We start from the raw sequence: 19510 nt of genomic DNA on the forward strand, positions 1-19510 counted from the left end.
GATTTGTAGATTTTTTACTTTTTCTTTCCACTAGTTGAGAATGACCTGCTGACCTATGATGGCCGTCCATGTAGTAATTTACTGACAAGTTGGAGGTCAAGAAATTCAACAGAAAGAGGGAGTTACAATCTCAAGAGGGGGAAGTGCACCGGATTGTCTAGTTAGTCATTATTATTAGGAAATGATCAGTAGTCCATTCTCAACCAATGGACCATTGGTTGAGAAATGTATACACATGGGATGCATAGCAACTGATCTTAGCCCAGGTCCCCACCCAACACAACAGTGGTCCCAAGGTTCATTCTAAGTCAGGGTGGTGGTCCCTCGTTCACAATCAGTTGAAACCCCCTGCCCTAAGAGACAAACTAGCTGACGAGAACTTTTCCCTAGATGGCATTACCTTGGCCTCCAAGGCCACTGTAAAGAATCTGGGAGTTACCTTTGACCAAGATATGTCCTTCAAATCCCCCATCAAACAAATCTCAAAGACTGCCTTTTTTCACCTGCGTAATATTGCAAAGGTTAGGCACATCCTGTCCAAAAGTGATGCAGAAAAACTTTGTTACCTCAAGGCTGGACTACTGCAACTCGCTATTATCAGGATGCCCAATTATGTCTCTGAAAAGCCTACAGCTAGTTCAAAATGCTGCGGCGCGTGTGCTGACAGGTACCAGAAGAAGAGACCATATCACTCCTTCACTGGCCTCTCTACACTGGTTAAATACAGAATAGAGTTCAAAATCCTTTTCACCTACAAAGCTCTCAATGGTCAGGTACCACAATATCTCAAAGAACACATCGATCCCTACAACCAAAATAGAACACCAGTGCGTTCACAGTATGCAAAAATGCTTACTGTCCCAGAAATATCAAAAGTTACAATAGGAGGCAGGGCATTTAGGTCCCAGACACCTCAGCTGTGGAACATTCTCCTGGCTTCCGTTCGTGGGGCTGACACGCTCTGCACATTCAAGACTAGGTTAAAAACCTTTTTCTACGACAAAGCCTATAGCTAGACTTGTCCTCAGTATACTCAGTCACCCGACAAAGTAATAAGGGTGAGAACTGAGTAAGGGGAACCTCCCCTGCGTCTGCTAAATGCCAAAATCGTACATTGTTTGTGTGGGTTTGTCTCCCAGCAGTGCTTGTAATAAACACTGTAGGCCTATAGGCTCCTGTACGGCCTGCCACTAACTCGACATCCGGGGAGCCACTCCCCGGGGTCTTTTCATCTTCCACTTCGCAGCTCCGTGGACCTCTAATATATGAACCCCCAACTGACTGCCGAGTGTGACCTTGGACCAGGCCTCTTCATGTAGCCCATCAGAAGTGTGACCGTGGACCCGGCCTCCTCACAGAGCATGACCTGGACCAGACGTGGACCTGGCCCACGTCTGGACCCAGCCCTCACAGTGCACGACCATGGACTGCTATCATTCAGTCTTTAAATTTATAGAAAATGTCAGGCACGTGTTTGCTCAATTCTGTAGTGATTCAGGTGATTCATTGGAAATGTTGACCTGTTAGCTAAATATTGGTTCAATTTTACATACACCCACACCAACACCCACCATGGACACCCACCCACACACAATCACATTGCCACTTGCATCAACCTGCATGGTTAACATACACAGCAGGGAGTGTTTGCTTTTCCGTGGATTATGCAAGAGGAGTCAGAGAACCACGTGTGTTTGTGTTTTGATTCACATGCGCAATCACACACACACACACACGCACACGCGCACACACACACACACACACGCACACACACACACACACACACACACACACACACACACACACACACACACACACAAAAATATGTTGTCCACCTCATATTTAATTTGATGCAAATTGTTCAGTGATTTATATTTCTCCTGTTGTTTGTTGACATGGGTTCATGCCACATACTCTGATCTTGCACTTTGTAAGTCGCTCTGGGTAGAGCGTCTGCTAATGCCTAAATTGTAAACAACCGAGCTGCTGTGGCTGATTCATGCAGTTGCAAGGAAAGACACCAAAAAGGTTAATCAGTTGTCTTCATGCACAGACATGTCAGTCTATAAAGCATGGTAAAAGCATTACATATACTGTACGTCATGTAGTAGCCCTATGTACAGTTAGTAGGCTCATCATGTCAGGCAAACAAATGTTATATCGATCTTCAGTGAATTTCTCTTTCAGGCTGATGGTCCTTTCAGCAGAAGTTGTTCAACATAAACAAACGTAAATAAGTGATATATATGTGTGTGTTACTGTGGAGATATTCACCGCCTGGCTCGTCTCAACGCAGCACCACATCAGATAACAGTGGTCAGGAAACAGGAAACCACAGGAAACTGATGGAAAAGACAAGCCAACATAGATAAAATTGTGGCATTGTCCCCAATTAGCTATGTCATGTGTCTTTTTTAATGCACTTGATTGTGTATATTGTGTATTGTTGTGTCCGAAGGTCGCAGTTAACTATGGAATAGGTGCATTTCCTGTCAGTTGGTGTGTTGGACGGGCACCATATACCCAGGTCTAGTGACATCATGTGACATCATCAGGGATGGAGATGTGGAGAGAGACCCTGATGTCAAAGTAAATGGTTAATTTGGGCATTTTATTTGAAGTTTCAGCTTGAAACGCTGGCTCTGAAGTTTCTGAACCAATAGCGTCGCATCCCTTCGGGCGATGGGACGGTAGCTATGCTACACATACACACAGGACGCATGGACTGTGTTTGTTTACAAGTGAGATAGTAGTCTTGAATGAGATAAAGAATTGAGTAGTTTGTAATCAAAACCAGCTGTGTTTGGAGGACAATGCAGCAATGGGAATCAAACGGTGAGCTTAATTTTTATTGGCTTTTATTGATGTGGGCCTCGACACGTCATCACGCAGTACGTTTGTTGATCTGACCTCATCAAACCCTGTACACTCAACTCAAGACATGCTCCTTATATGGCCAGTACAGAATTCATTCCATGTTGATCTGACCCCCCATGCCAAAGCGCCAGTGCTCGCCCAGCAGTCTGCTGTCAATGAGGCATGTACAGTATGTGGGCGAGGTCGCTTCTCGCCCTCAGGCGTCTTACTGGTATCTCTGATATGACACAGCAATGCAGTCCTGTTGTCCAATTAGCTGAAGGTGTGTGGCCTCTGGGCTGCCAGGTAGCTTACTCCTCCTCGTCCTTATGAGATGTTGCAGCCAGTGTGCCTGTTCGTCAATTAAGTGCTGGGACCTACGTAAAGAGCCAAGTGGTTTCCCGAATGTCCTGTACTGAGGGCTGTAATCTAATACTGGCATGATACGTCAGATGTGGGCATGTGTTTGTTTGTGTTCTTATCTGCAAATACGTCTAAGCAACAAAAAATCTGCGAATGTGCGCGCACATTTGTGTGTGCTCATTAGTCTCGGGTAAGACAAGGACACAGTTTGTTTGTACAGTACAACATTATCTACCACTACTGTCACATGAACAACTGATTCACAGGAAGTGCATCATCAACATCCAACATTTAATATGTTGTCTCAGCATAATTATTTCAATTGCATTCAATGCAGTTTGATTATTGTAATTCAAAAGGTCTTATTGGTAAGATGTATTATTAATTCATGAACTGCTGAAATGTATGTAAAAGCATATTGTCAATATAGTCAAGTCAATTTTAAATGCTATAGCATATTAAGCAACAAAAGAAAAAGCTACCTTAAATAGCCCTTACCACCACCCTGCAAAAAAATCCCTTCTCCACCCTGCATCCCTCCCTCAGCCCCTGCTATAAATGCACACACTCTTCTTTCCTTCCATCCTTTCCCTTTCAGTTTTTCTCCCTCCTTCCCTCCCACCAAATCCCCCTCATTGGTAATTATGTTGTAAAGGAACAGAGACAGAAACAGGCTCTGAGTGTAAACAGAGACACGCTGCATCAATGCAACATCATGTAGTCACAGCATGAGATAGACAGGGAATACTAATCTGCACAGTTATGGACACGTACGCGGTACATCCACTCCACACATACATAACTGAGTGCACACACACGTCAATATGCACGTACACATGGACATGCGTGCATATGCAACAAGCAAACACATAAACACATTCATGCACTCAAGATCATTCACATGTTGCTATTGATAGGCACATGGGTGCACACCATAGAGTAGGGTGCACACACACACACACACACACACACACACACACACACACACACACACACACACACACACACACACACACACACACACACACACACACACAGTCAGGGCATTTTAAAACTGTTTTTAATATTAATAATCATATTGTCTACTGTATGTCCCTCAAACTTATTTTTAATGGTTTGAGCATCAATCACCACTCTGATATAACCAGTCCTTGTCATTTCTTTCTGGACTTTGAAGCAGTTTTAGCTGCAGTACCACAATATCCACCACCAAGGTGCTGATATGCAAATTATTTAATATTTGAGTCATTATAATACTGATGCTAGATAAAACCAGGCTTGTTTCCAACTTTCCATTCCATGCCAGTTTGGAAAATCAACAATGGTGGACATTGTAAACAAAGTGGAAATGCTAATTTGGAACTGAAGACTGAAGAGGAATTATACAAAGTAGGGTGATACTAATGACATCACGCATATATATGACCAAATCAGTTGAGCTGTTCCTGAGAGCAATTTCCATAAAAGCCCCTATATGATGAGAAAGCCTGATTGTTCAAAATTGTGTATTTGTGGGAGCCCAAAAAACACCCATATTTTTGATGGTGTGGTGTTGATGGCGTGGTGATCATGGAGCCTACAGTACTTCATCATGACTGACTCCTGTTGACCTGAGGTGGTCGTTGAAGGTACTGTATACTAGCAAAGTTGAGCTATTATGATACATTCAATGTTCTCTTTGTCTTTCTTTCTCTCGCACGCACGCACGCACGCACAAACACACACACACACACACACACACACACACACACACACACACACACACACACAGACAGACGCAAAATTATATTCCACAGTGAGTGGTGAGCTTGACAGCTTGTGCAGAATTTAACAATCTGTTGCTGCTTCTGTTGAATTTTTTTAATCAGAATCAGAATTAGAATCAACTTCATTGTCACAACACAGGTTTACAGGTGTAAAAGAGTGGGTGAAATTCATTTTTGTGCCAGCTCCATGGTGGTTGGTGCAGAAACACGCTCTCTTGCCATGAATGAAAAATGAAAGGCATGGGGGAGAGAGTATGTTTTGCACTCCGTCCGTGTGTGTGTCCGTCCGTGTGTGTGCATGCATACGTCCGTCTGTTATCCAGCTAATCTCCGGCACCGTTAACCCGGTCGATGCCAAGTTTTGCACACACACACACAGCCAACGATGAACCTCTGCCCCACATTTTCCAGAACGGCCTGTTATAACGCCACCAGGAGGCCGACTTTTTTATATTACTCCTCCAGATTCTGTCCAAAAATCCCGCAAATCATTCAACAAAAAGCCTCAAATCATGAACGCAGCATGCAATTTACATGAAATCTTTCACAGACTTTCCTACTAGGCTGAGGAATATATCCCACCCTTTTCACATTGGCCTGTTATAGCGCCACCAACAGGTGAATTTTTGCAAAACACATTTTTGGAACAAAATGCCTCAAATCATCCAATTGCCATCCAAGGCGTGAGAAGAAATGGCACCCTTATCACATTAGCCTATTATAGCGCCACCAGGAGGTCACAACCTGACCTGCCCTGGTGGAGACCTGTGCCCCGAGGGGCACGTTATCTAGACATATCTCATTCCATAGCCTCATTTAATAGCCTTATGTAATATAATGGTTTAATGATAGATATACCCATTACCCGGTAGTCTTTGTTGTTCAGTTAAAACATACACACTTACAAATGCACTGACAGAGACTATATTACATTAATATTATTATTATTATTATTACTACTTGCAAGTACGACCGGCTCGTATGCACCGTCCCAGCCAACCCGCCACTTTTGATGCGTATGCACCGTCCCAGCAAATTGTGCCTGATTTGCTGGGACCAGATTACATGGTGTGTATATGTATAACTAGCTCTCAATGATGATATGTTTTAGTCTTGGGAGGCACTGATTGACATATACGTCACCATCCAAAGTCGTCACTTACGTATTCATTACAACATTATGTTTCTGAAGTGTATAAAAACAATTACCATTGTTTCTTTCTGGCACCACTGCCATATCAGGCACAAGTAGTCATTACTGAGATTTGACAGTTTGTAGCGGTCGAAAGTACTTGGAAAAAGGTGTGACCCATTGTGTTTTGACCCTGTTCACATAATGCTTTTGCATAACTGCTGTTCAGTCTATTTATATGTTGGGGCATATAAATAAATAAAAATGGGTAGAATTGAAACAAGAATTTGAATGGCCAATAAATGAATTATCAGCTGCCACATTCGTGCTGACAGCATGGTGATGATGATGCATCAAGACCAATTAGGAACTCATCTTCAGTTCTGGCGGATGGGCACTAACAATTACGTTAGAATATCTACCAAATAAATGTAGCGATTGTTAGCTCCGCTTTAGAGATCGTTAGCCTCGCTAATCGTGTTACGATTACTAATATATTATATATATTGAAATTCTTTATTTGGAATACCCCTTGAGATACAATATCTCGTTTTCGAGAGGGTCCACACGTATTCAGTAAAAAAAAAGAACAACAAAACACAAATCAAACTGTTACAAAACAACAAAAAACAACACAAAACAGGGTTGCTAGACAAGCAGAGTACAGTAAGATGGATCATTTGTTCCGTCAAAATCATTGTCACTACCGTAGGTCAGCATTAAGATACAGTTAATAAAATGGAGTGAGATGGTCATGGCATGGGCATGTACAGAGGTCGTAATATAAGAAGACAGTACACTTTTGAACATATTAAAAGATGAAATGGTTTGAATATGGGTTGGTTATTGTTCCAATCAGAGGGGGCTTTAAATATGGAACAGAAAAATAGGGTTGAGTGGAATGCCTCAACTGGTAATTGGTAGTGGATGGTACTAGATACTGTTTGAGATATTGAGGGTAGTTGAAGTGTATACATTTAAACATAATGGTTCCAATGACGCTGTCTTCTTATAGTGAGAGAGGGCAACTCAAGATTTTCATACATAGTACAATGGTGAGTTGTAAAATGACAACCTAACCTTTGTTATAAACTATATTGAGACTATTCAAATTGGATTTAGATGCGGTTTGATACACGGCATAATCAAATATGGGTAAGATAAGCTGTAGAACTAGTCTTTTCCTGACACCAATGCTGAAAATGTATTTTCTTACAATGTGATCAATGTGACATTTAAATTAAAGTTCTGTGTCAAGCCACATGCCCAGATATTTTGTGTGTTCAACTCTTTGCAATGGAGTACCATCTAAGCTGGTAATAGAGCAGGAATTATTTAAAGATTTTGATTTAATATTTTGATGTGTTCCAAAGATCATTGTGAAAGATTAGTTTTTGTTGAGTTGCAGTTTATTGGCTGCTAGCCAGTTTTGTAAAGTGTTAAAGTCTGATTGTAGGGCTGATTAAATCTCTGGTATAGTGGTTTTGGAGGTGTATAGTACTGTATCATCGGCATAGAGTTGAACATTGCATGTGGAACAGATTGAAGGCAGATCATTGATAAAGAGAGTGAATAGAAGTGGTCCAAGGGATGAGCCTTGAGGCATGCCTCGTTCCTGAACTGTCAGATCAGATTTGCAACCTTGCATAACGACACATTGCTTTCTATTATGAAGATATGAATTGAACCATAACAAAGCATTACGAGATAAACCAACAGAGTACAATTTGTCTAAAAGGAGGTAGTGGTCAACCAAATCAAAAGCCGAGAGGTCAATGAAAATTGCTCCAGTTATTTTTTTATTGGCAGATGCTGATGAAATATCACTTGTATGTTTCAATAAAGCAGTGGTTGTGGAATATTTGACCTAAATCCAGATTGATAGGGTGATAAAATATTATTCTTGTTGAGGTAGTGTGATAATTGGTTATAGATTAGATTTCCAAAAGTCTTTACAATTGAACAGATGATTGAGATGGGTCTATAATTGTTTGGTTCCAATGCATCGCCCACTTTGTGCAATGGAGTGACAGGAGAACATTTCCAGACAGCAGGTATCTGACAGGTGGTTAGTGACATATTGAAGAGATCGCAAAGGGGGTTGCAACTAATGCACGATCTCTTGAGAATGAAGGCCTCTCTCGCTCTCTCTCTCTCTAGCTCAGCGTTAGCAAGCACTAGCAGCATGTTATTTACAACAATTGAGCAGGACACAGGTGCAGGTGTGTGTGTGTGTGTGTGTGTGTGTGTGTGTGTGTGTGTGTGTGTGTGTGTGTGTGTGTGTGTGTCTTGCAACGATGGGTCACGCGCACGTGCATGTGTGACATCCGATGACGGGTCGCAAGCATGTGTGTGCGTGCGTGCGTGCCAGCTCCAGTCACACTTACTCTTCTGAAATAAAGCCATGAGTCACGTTAAGGCCTCAACAAAAATAAATAGACTGAAAAGTGGTTATGCAAAAGCATCAGGGTTCAAATCACCATGGGGTACATCCACCATGGTGTACATCCATTGTCCAATTTAAACTGGTTTTATAGAACAGTTTAACTATGACAATGCACAATAGTGTGTGTGTGTGTGTGTGTGTGTGTATGTGTGTGTGTGTGTGTGTGTGTGTGTGTGTGTGTGTGTGTGTGTGTGTGTGTGTGTGTGCGTGTGTGTGTGTGCGTGCGTGCGTGGGCGCGCGCGTGTGCGTGCGTGCGTGCGTGTGAGACTGTGCGTGTGTGCAGACTTATATTTTGTTCAAAAACACAGCATGGGATTTCTCATCAGCAACCACAATGAAACATCAAAAAAACCTTTGAGTTACATATACTGTACATGTTTACACAGATTATTAAAGGACCACTTCACCACTTTTCAACCTATCTTCATGTAATTGGTCCTCACTGATGTTCATGGTAAAATGCCAATTTGTTTCTACTCGGTCTGTGTCTCATAGCAGGTCCAAGCTAATAGAAACTGCGTGTTTTCTATTCCTGAAAAGTTGCAATGCGATAATGGAAGCCATCGTTCTCACGGCAATACAAATCAAAATATAAAAATAAATAAAACATATTGTTTAAACAAACATCTGCCTAATGATGATGTCACTGGTGGACGGGTTTCTGAACAGCCTAGACACAGACTGAGTAGGAATAAATTGTGGTATAGTTTTATCATGAATATCAGTGAGGACCAATTAACCAAGATAAAAAAGATAGGTTGAACAGTGGTGAAGTAGTCCTTTCAGTATTAAAGTAAAAAAGGTACTGAAGAGGCTCATACAGTAGAGTATGGGATCATAAAGTTCCTACCCCACCTTTCCAAACAGCAAGCATAACATTGACCCAACATTGGAACACATGATGTTGATTACTGACCTTAGGCCAACATCATTTTTGGCTCATTGTGAAGTTGGAAATTTAGGTTGGCTAGAGTTTGCAAACAATTGCAAACTCTTCCAACATGATGCATTTTAGACCTTTTAGATCTGCTATTTTTGCTATTAGACGTACGACAAAGTTAATGGCAGTTAGTCCTATGCAGTGGTGGAAAAAGTACTCAAATGTTGAGTAAAAGTAAAAGTTTGGAATTCTAAATTTACTTGAGTATGTATAAAAAGTATATATAAAAGTATGAAATTATTGGTATCAAAATGTAATTAAAGTACCAAAAGTAGAAAGTACTCACTATGCAGAAGGTCCCATGTCAAGTTTTGTATAAAATGTATACAAATCTTTTGTAAATAGCAGATTTGTGAGCGTGTAGATCAGCGATTTTCAAATGGCCGAAGCAGTGAAGTGGTTATGTCAACAAAGTCCACACCCACAACACCAGAGGGAGCTCAACAAACCATGTGCAACCCAGATTTGGCACAAAGAAAGGGACCAAACTTCGCTCCTATGCCACCAAAATGTGGAACGCCCTACCAACAGTCATTAAGACATGCGAATCCCATGACTCCTTCAAAACCGCTCTCAAAGGGCACCTACTGTACCTGGCTGCAATTCGAATCTGAATCCCCACCCACCCCTTTTCCCCCTCACTGTATGTTTTCTTTTCCCTTTTTACCTCCTTTATGATGACGATTTCCTTTTTTTTGGGCTATATAGAAGACGTGTATATTTCTAATTTGTATGTTTCTAAATGTTATGATGAATTGCTAATAAATGCTACATAAAGCATGATTTTTTTGCCTTCTATAGGTTGTTAATGGTAGGGTCACATACAGTATTATGCCAATTATGAAAATTGCTCAACATATGCAAGTTAGCATCCGGCAGTTTCTACATGCTGAGGACCCATACTCAACATTTCTAACATAAAACGTTGGTGTACTCAACATGTCCGGGTTCACAATGGGGCTCAATGGGCTGGCTAGCAGGTGAACGCAGGTGCCGCGCATTCCAGCTGATCAAGTAGGTAACGAGGTATGTATCTTCCTTCCACAATCGCGCCTAGTGGCGGGCGCGTGCTCCTGCTATCTCTCTGCCTCTGCCATACTCCGGGGGCGCTCTTACCTGTTGGGCGTGGTATTACCATGGAAACACCGCAAGATGAATGAAAAATACAGTACAATACAAAACACATGACAGTCACATAACTGATGACAGTTGTGCCTCATAGCCTCCTCTCCTGCTGACCTACATCTATCGATGCTTTTGTCAAAGCATTGTGAGAGTGCAGGCCTGGAGTTCAATGTTGGAGGAAGCAAAGCGAAGCGTCAACAAAGACACCAACATCTTAAGTTATGTTACCCTGTCCACCTGCGACTCTTTTCTACTCACATCTTGGCCTCCACAGTCACCAGCAGGCACACATCAGATAGATATATAGTAAATAGTAATATATTATCTCACTAACACGGTTTTGTGGCATTTCTGTCGTATATTTTGACAGCTATGAGCACTGAGCATAATCTGCCCCACTCCTGTGTAAGTAGTAGGTAAGTACATTTTATTTATAGAGCACATTTTACAGACATCATGCATGTCATCATGTATGCCTGGCCCCTTGAAGTGAATGGAGTTGTCGTAACTCTGTCTTACTCTATGGCTCTGGTTACAAACACCCTGTCTAAAAAGGTCAGTTTTTAAAGGTCCACAGAGGCCACAGATTTCAGGTGGTCCGGGAGGTCGTTCCATAGCCTGGGACTGGGGGTGAAACTAGCAAAGGCTCGATCACCGTTAGTTTTTAGTTTTGTGGATGGAACGACCAGCAAGGCTTGGGATGAGGATCTCAGGGACCTTATAGGAACATATGAGTGGAATAAATCATAAATATATGGGGGTGCCTGGCCAAGTGGCCATGGAGGGTTCTGTGTGTGATGACAAGAATTTTAAAATGAATTCTATAATTTACTGGGAACCAGGTGGAAATGGAATTACAGTAATCTAGACGTGATGAATACAAATGCATGGATGATCATTTCTAACTCTGCAGGTGTGAAACAACAGATCTGAGTTTGGCGATATTGCGATGGTGGTAAAATCAGGCAATGCATGGAAACAAATTTGACATGCTTATCCAGAAGCATGGCCTGATCTACAATAATTCCTACGTTTCTAGGGTTGGAGCAAATGTTTGTCTTTAGTGACCCGAGGTGGTTGGCAACATCTGCAGCGACTTTATCTGGGGCAACAAACAATTAAGACTTTTTTCTGCATTTAATTGCAAAAGATTGCTGGCCATCCAGTTCTTGATAGCCGATAGACATTCATGGAGTGTGTACTGTGTGTCACAAGCAGTAATGAGTGAAGACAGACAGGTTCCTTATTTCTCTTTTTAGACACTCACATGGTGTGGGAAGTATAGGCCTACTTGCTGTCTGCATGTGGGTGTGTGCGCAAGCTCGACTGGCTGTAATGAGATTGATTTTGTGTGGTGGTGAGCCCGCCAAACCTCCAAACCAGAGTGCCAATCTTCAATCTGCACTATGCCTGCTCCAACACCACTTGAATCGGAATGTTTTCAGATGATGGATGGCATGAGACACCTCATCTCAAAATGAATGTGGTGCAATAAGTGTGTGTTGGGTTTGCAGTCTGGGTCTTCTCTGGAAAGCGGCAAAGGCAATTTGCAACAGCTCTATAGAGAAACATGGCACCTGCGGTATACTGAAAAGAACCTGGATGTTACCCTTTAAATGCAGATAATTGTTACCGCCGTCTGCCAGTACCTTGGTAACACTGGCACCATGATGTTGTCAGGGGCCAGGTCTCAATTTAGATCACAACCAGTGAACAGAGCCCATCTGTGATCAGATTTTTTTTTTTTCCTCTCCCTTTCCTTCTATATTATGCACACACACACACACACACACACACAAGCACGCACGCACGCGCACAGGTCAAGGCCATTTGCCATATAATTCAGCATGAATGCTTAAATTGAGACTATCACGAAGCTAACCACTCAATCCGGGGTGCGTGATAAATGCAAGATGGAAGACAATGGCTAGCACAGTACCGTTGAAGGCCACACACACCACTTAAATCATAAGACTAACCACACATCTGTTTCCACTCACCAACCAAACATTTCACACAATGAGATAGGTCCATGAACCTGCAGCAGAAATGTCAACATCAATTATTGTCTCTACCAGGCCGATGGCATGGGGAGAGAGTATGTTTTGCACTCCGTCCGTGTGTGTGCGCCTCAAATCATCCAATTGCCATCCAAGGCAGAAGAAATGCCACCCTTTTCACATTGGCCTATTATAGAACCAAGAAGCCATTACCTGACCAGCCCTGGTGGAGACCTGTGCCTCGAGAGGGGCACTTTATCTAGTTAATTTTATTGCTGCAATGTTCTTCCTTCATTCAGCAGATTGTTTTGAGAATCCTGTCTGCCTTTGAACAGTCCCTTTGTCTTGCTTGTCCAAAATGTTTTTTATACATACAAGATCCACTCTCTGCCTGTCTGTCCCTTAATCATCCATACATAATGTGTATGTGACATCTGTGCATGAGTGTGTAGTACTGTACTGTGTACGTCTGTATGTATATATGTATGAAATCTTATGTACAAAACATACACAAAGAAACGAGCACACAAACACCTACCCACAATGTTAACTAATTGTGTTTGTCTGTGCTACGCAGAATCTTAAATCCTGTGGATTACAGGCCTGAGAGAACAGAGTAAACCCAGCAACCCAGAAAGGCAACCTCCCCTGTATCACATATCCAGATATGCTCTGAATATACATACTGTACTGCGTCATGAGTCTATGCAGTCACCAAGCAATGAATAACACTCAAACAATGAGTTGACTTTACCTTCATCCTTTTCATATCTTCATACAGGACAGATTTGCATAATGAAAACCTTTCAAGCACATTGGCCTTGCAAACCTCTGTCTATACAGTATGGAGTAAGCTATTTACTCCATCCATTTTTGATTCATCAAGTACACCGCTAATGAGTACATATATTCAGTTGAGTGGCAGGCTCATACAATAAGATGACACCAGGCAGTATTACACAACAAGTTCTAAAGTTAATTATTAACTACTAACCCTACTAACCCTAATCGATTATTTAAAGGAGGGGGACATCTAAACTAAAATTGGCTAAAAGAGTAGTCAAGAAGAATTGATGGAGATCTTTTAGTTTTTGTCACATTCTTCAGCCAATAATTAGCCCTTCACTAAGTCCCTCCCCAACCCGTCCTTGTCCAATATGCACGTTAGCAAGACAAGAGAGGAGACAAGACTGTCCTAAGTTCTCGTTTCAGCAAGAGCTTCAAAATGCCTTCTAAATCTAGTCAACGAGACCTACAATAGGCTATGCACTGGACAAATATGCATGACATTATTTCAATAAACTAGAAATACTAAATGTTAGAGGGTGACACCATAGATATAACAAATATAGATGCCTGATATAAAAAAATAGATGCCTGATTGGTCGCTGCACTTTCATGCAAATGCACGTTTTCGCACTTCCAGGCTGGTAAAACATGCATCACACACCACTCACATACACATGCAAAACCATGCAGGCACACCCCTACACACACACACACACCACTACCACTCATTAAAAGGAGCCATTGGGGTCACGGTGCACTGCCCTTTAACAAGGTTAATGACAGAGACAGATACCAGTGAAACAGATGGCCTTGGTTAAGTCACATGAGGGCTACAGTAAAGCAGTTAGGGATAAACCTACCTACAGTATTTACACAATGACACCACACACACACACACACACACACACACACGCACGCATATTTTGCGCACACCTTGTCTGCCTTTTACCTGTATGTATACACGTCTTACTGTCACACTCACATTCTCTATCTCTCTCTGATTTGGACCTTGCACATGAACTATAAGAGAATCTCTTTCCAAATATTGCTGTTCTACAATTAATACAATATGCAGAGATCTTTTCTCTCCACATTTCTATTCCGTTTCTCAAAGATCAGGCCAGCAACTTATGTGTGAATTTCCTCTGAAAAGCTGCAGTACAAGACTGCCCTCTGATGTACAGACATGTCATTGCACTTCAATATCATGCAACAGTAACAAAGGAGTTCATTAGGAGAAACCTAGGCCTCATCACCACCATCAGATCACTTCTGCCATGCAGGGGGGGGGGGGGGGGAGGGGGGGAAGAGAGAGAGAGAGAGAGAGGCATAGGCTGGATGGAAAGATAAAGATTCATACGCACTTGACGCCCACTGGAACTAACGGATTTCCAACAAACACACACAAAAATACACTATGCATTAGGTTTTATTCTCTGCTAAGCTTCCTGCATTTGGTGGGTCATGGTATTCTATCACTCTGAATGAGAGGTCTCCTTTTCATGTAGGACATGTTCTGATGGCTAATCCTCGGGTCAGACTGTTCCCCTCTTCCCCTCTTCTAGCATGTTATATAATGCTGGTCATATAGACACCAGGTGGAGCAAGAAGAGGACCCCGGTACCATTACCATTCAGGGGGAGGTAGAGTTCCTACAAGTTCTTGGGCATCCACCTGAACAAAGATCTGGACTGGAGAGACAACAAAGAAGTTGTCTACAAAAGGGACAGAGCAGACTGTACCTCCAGAGGAGCCTGGGAACGGAACAAGCTCAATAAGATCACAAAAAGGCCAGCTCTTGTTGCCTCCAAATGGAAGGGCAAAAGGGACAAACTCAACTAAATCCTGGTTAACCCCTCCCATGCACTCTATGGTGAGCTATCTATGCGTGCGTGCATATACAGATCCTTCTCAATCATATATTCTGGATTCATTGCGCTTTAAGTGAAATATTGAAATCCTTTTAATATTGATGATTATGGCATACAGCTCATGAAAATCAAAAGATCCTATCTCAAAATATTAGAATATTACATGACCACTAAAATGCATTTTTTTTATCTAGAAATGTATATATATATATATGAAAAGTATATTAATGTTTGCAGTCAATACTACTAAAGTCAATACTACAAAAAAATAATCACTCAAAATATGTGAAAAAATATTAGACATTATTTAGCAAAGTTTAATTTATTAAATTCCCTGCTTCCCCATACAAAGAAACATTACTTTACAATGTATAAAGCACAGCACAATCTAAAACAAATATGTACAATACGGTAGTGACTCTCATGTCACACAGCAAAATACTGATTACTGTTAATTTAACTCTTGTACAAATGGAACCAAATGGTTCCATTTGTACACTCTCAAGAGTTAAATTAACATTCAAGATTTAGCATTTAAACTTGGACATCAACAGTACTGATGGTTTCTATATTCCAGCAGTCAAATCAGGGATCAAGTGACACCGACAGAAAACCACTAGTAGTGGTCTGGGTGAGCGGAGTTGAGAACCATTGCAACAACGCATCGCTCAATTGTCTTTCTTGTGAACGGCACCGGGTCGTAGAGGGAGGAAAACCTCTCTCAGGTTTCGGATTATTCCGCGGCTGTAGAAGTGTCCTTTGGCGTGGTCCGGAGCCGGGCCGTGGAGGTGGTCCGCTGCGGAGGCGGGGTGGCAGTGTTGGCAGACGTAGCCTCGGCTCTTGTGCCACTCGTTGGAGGTATGGTTGACTAGGGCCAGGTAGGCGTGGAACAGAGCATAGCCGGCCAGCAGGAGGAAGATGAAGACCAGGAAGCCCAGCATGAACAGGATCCGTGGGAAGGTCAGGAACAGATGCTGTCAGGGGGGAGAGGTTGTTTTCACGGCGTGGCTCTGCAGGACTATGGCTGACTGTAAGAAGGTTGGTCTGTGTGTCATGTGCATTTGTACAGAGCTAATCTCACAAACCAATAGGCAGATAAGTGCCAAACTTCGTATGCACACTTGCAGTAGTACCAAAATATGTTGAAATCCTACTACCTGTGAGTGGGGAGTGTTGGCTGATGAATGAATATCAACATCCTAATACATCCTAATACTGGGGGATCAAAATATGACCCCCCAGGGAGAGTGTAATTTAAAAATCACACCAACCCCCCCCCCCCCCCCTCTCTCTCTCTCATTAGCAGGCAACAGTGCAGCACTGTCTCTCTCTCTCTGTTTCTGGCAAACAGCGCCGCAACTGGTACTCATTAATGAACACATACATGGGTGAACACTGAACACATAGGTGAACACACGGACACGGGCATTGCTGTTCTTTCTTTTCTCAAAAAGAAGAAAAAAAACGTCTGAAATAAGTTTGAAATCCACTTAATTACCGAGTTTCTATTCAAAAGGGGAATGGACAACTGCCGACCATAATTAAAGTGCCAAAAGGTGTATGCTGTCCTGATATAATTGACAATTAACACATTGCTACACAGCAGAAATACCCCCATAGCAATTTAGCCCACTAAGCAACGTTTTTGGTAAGTGGCAAGTGCAATTCCTGCACTGTGTTTGTGCTGTATTTGAACAGTACTCGTGTTCTTCTTACCTGTATAACAAACAGTGGTCCTGCAGGCTGTTGTTGGCCGTGCTCATCTATGTAGCTGGCTCTCAGGAGCCCTGACCTCAGCACAGCGTGTAGCAACATATCGGCTATGAGCAGAGCCATGTCTCCGGCTATGACGCACATGCTGCACAGGTACATCAGGAAGTAGCCGGTGTTCTGGGCCCCGATGCAGTTGTTGACCCAAACACAGTGGTGATCAAAGCGTTCCACACATCTATTACACACTCCTGAAATGTACATAAATGTACATTTATTTTCAAAATACAAAGTCTGAAAAATAAAGCCATTAATGGCTCTAAGAACTCTATGATTAATTGGATACATAGGACCGCAATGAAAAGTTCCCAGGACTTTTTTGGTGTTTTAGCTTACTGTACCATGTGCTGTTTACATTTCTAACCAATAAAGAATTCAATCAATCTTACAATTAGGTTTAAGTTGTCTATATATCGACTGGACATGTCCAACTTCCATGCACATCTGAGAGTGTCACGCCTCCTACGTAAACAATAGTATGTTCAGCTGTTCTCTTCTAGCCTGATGTAATGCTGAGTAATGTCTATAGATTCCCCACATTCTCAGCAAGGAGATCATGAGAGACACACGTGGTGTTCTTTGTTACGTGTTAAACCAAGATTCATAGAACAACGTGCGAGATGCTAGGTGGACGACGAGAGCCATTCAAACCATATAGTATTTCCAGCACTCACTGCAGTGTTTGGAGCGAGCTGGTTTGACCAGCTGGCAGGTAGGACAGGATACCCCAGGGTGGAACATCCTCTTGTCATAAGGATACAACTGCAGCAGGGCACCCACTCTCTTCTTTGTTATTGTGCCTGTGAAAGGACAAGAAGAGCTGTTAAAAATAGAATAAACCTTTTGGGTCAGTGACACCACCAGATACAATGTAACCACTTTCAATCTAGTGTCCATATCTTGGGAAATACATTAAAGGTGTTTCAAAAATAGGGAAAATACCAGATCTACAAGGTCACAATGCGTCACATTGTGACACATTGGGATCTTGTAGATCGACTATTTGTGCTGTGCAATGCTGTCATACGTATGACAAAATACAATTTTTGTATTCTGGTGATAAAAATTGATTACAACTTGTACATTCTGTGTGGTTCATTCATAAAGAGAGGATATGAACCACTACGAGAAAGAATCACAAACCTGGATCTTTTGTGATGCAGCGGTAGAACAGGTAGGTCTTGATGGCCAGTAGGACATAAGGCACAGACAGGCTGGCTAGAGTGGTGTCCATGTCCCTGCAGTAGCCAAACACCTCGTAAGTAAACTCTGCATACACAGCACCTTCCAGCAGGAGGTGCAGGTAGATGAACATGTTGTTTCTGTGTGAGAACGTACAAAAGACAAAAAGAAAGAAAAATCAAGTAAGCCTTTTATCATGAAGATGATGACAAGGTCATAACGTCTGAACATCATAGTAATTTATTTTTCCATCGACTTGAATGGGAATTGGGGGGCGGAATAATAATGCATACACACAATGTTTGTGTGACCGTGAGACTGCTGCTTAAAGTGCAAGCAAAATGTTTGTCAGTATCGGTGTACCCACCTGCTCCGCTGTGCTGCGGAAACCTCATTGTACAAATGTGTAGGCTCACTAGACTGTCTGATTCTGCCAACAGCATCTTTTTTTTTTGTTCTGACTAACCTTTTATTGAGTTTAGTCAGGTTTATCTAGAACTTGTGGAACCATTGGCGTGTAAGCCTGTATATGAATTTTATGTGGACATGTCAGCCTTTGTTTGTCTTCGCATTTGTATGTTATTTTTATGTTACTATGGACCATGTCTTTAGTAAAGTTTGATTGATTAACCACAGTAACCATGCTAACACCCAGACACACAAAGTCATATGTTGGACTTGGAGCGGTTTACCACCGCTCAAAAATAAACCTGTGTGAGACTCACTCACTGTGATGGGAAAATACTAGTAGGCCTATAGCAAGATGCTTTAGAAACCGAATCAGCTTCATTGGCAAAGAGAAAAGCTGTACTCTGACTGAGTGAGTAGTTTAGAGTACAAGTAGGTAATCGAATAAGAAACAAGACTTGACCATGCTGAATACCAGTGACCCACCTTTGGTGAAACAGTCTGTGTAAGGTCCTTTGCGAGACCCTCTGAAGCCATTTTGGTGTAATTAGTGAAAGTAACTGGGAGCAAAACAAGACGAAAGTGATGGGGTTATGTCCAAATTGCATATCAATGTTACAGTTGATGACTATGGATGGATAATGCATTTCTCCCAAAGTGCAATTGTTTTCTAAACATGTTTCTTAGTTGGCTCAAAATTTGATTTTAACTTAACTTACAACTCACTAATCATTTTTTTAATTCACTCAACAATAAATATATAAACATTAAACATATAAAATGCAAATGGATACTAATCATTTATAACCATTTCTATTCAGTACTTTATTACAAGGCTGCAGTGCCACTCTGTGGTTACATA

General features: G+C 41.9%; 1 protein-coding gene across 1 annotated transcript in view; it reads right to left on the bottom strand.

The window, feature by feature from the left end:
- Positions 1–19510, bottom strand: part of pemt (phosphatidylethanolamine N-methyltransferase) — an 86921-nt gene that overhangs the window by 66943 nt on the left and 468 nt on the right. The window contains exons 2-5 of the mRNA XM_083788063.1: positions 19135–19208; positions 18202–18380; positions 17733–17858; positions 17005–17249 (exon numbers count right to left, since the gene is read on the bottom strand). Coding sequence (XP_083644189.1) covers positions 17005–17249; positions 17733–17858; positions 18202–18380; positions 19135–19208 — 624 coding nt within the window. The remainder of the gene's footprint in view (positions 1–17004; positions 17250–17732; positions 17859–18201; positions 18381–19134; positions 19209–19510) is intronic.

This window comes from Protomyctophum parallelum (assembly GCF_964188405.1).
Source record: "Protomyctophum parallelum genome assembly, chromosome: 17".
NCBI lineage: Eukaryota > Metazoa > Chordata > Actinopteri > Myctophiformes > Myctophidae > Protomyctophum > Protomyctophum parallelum.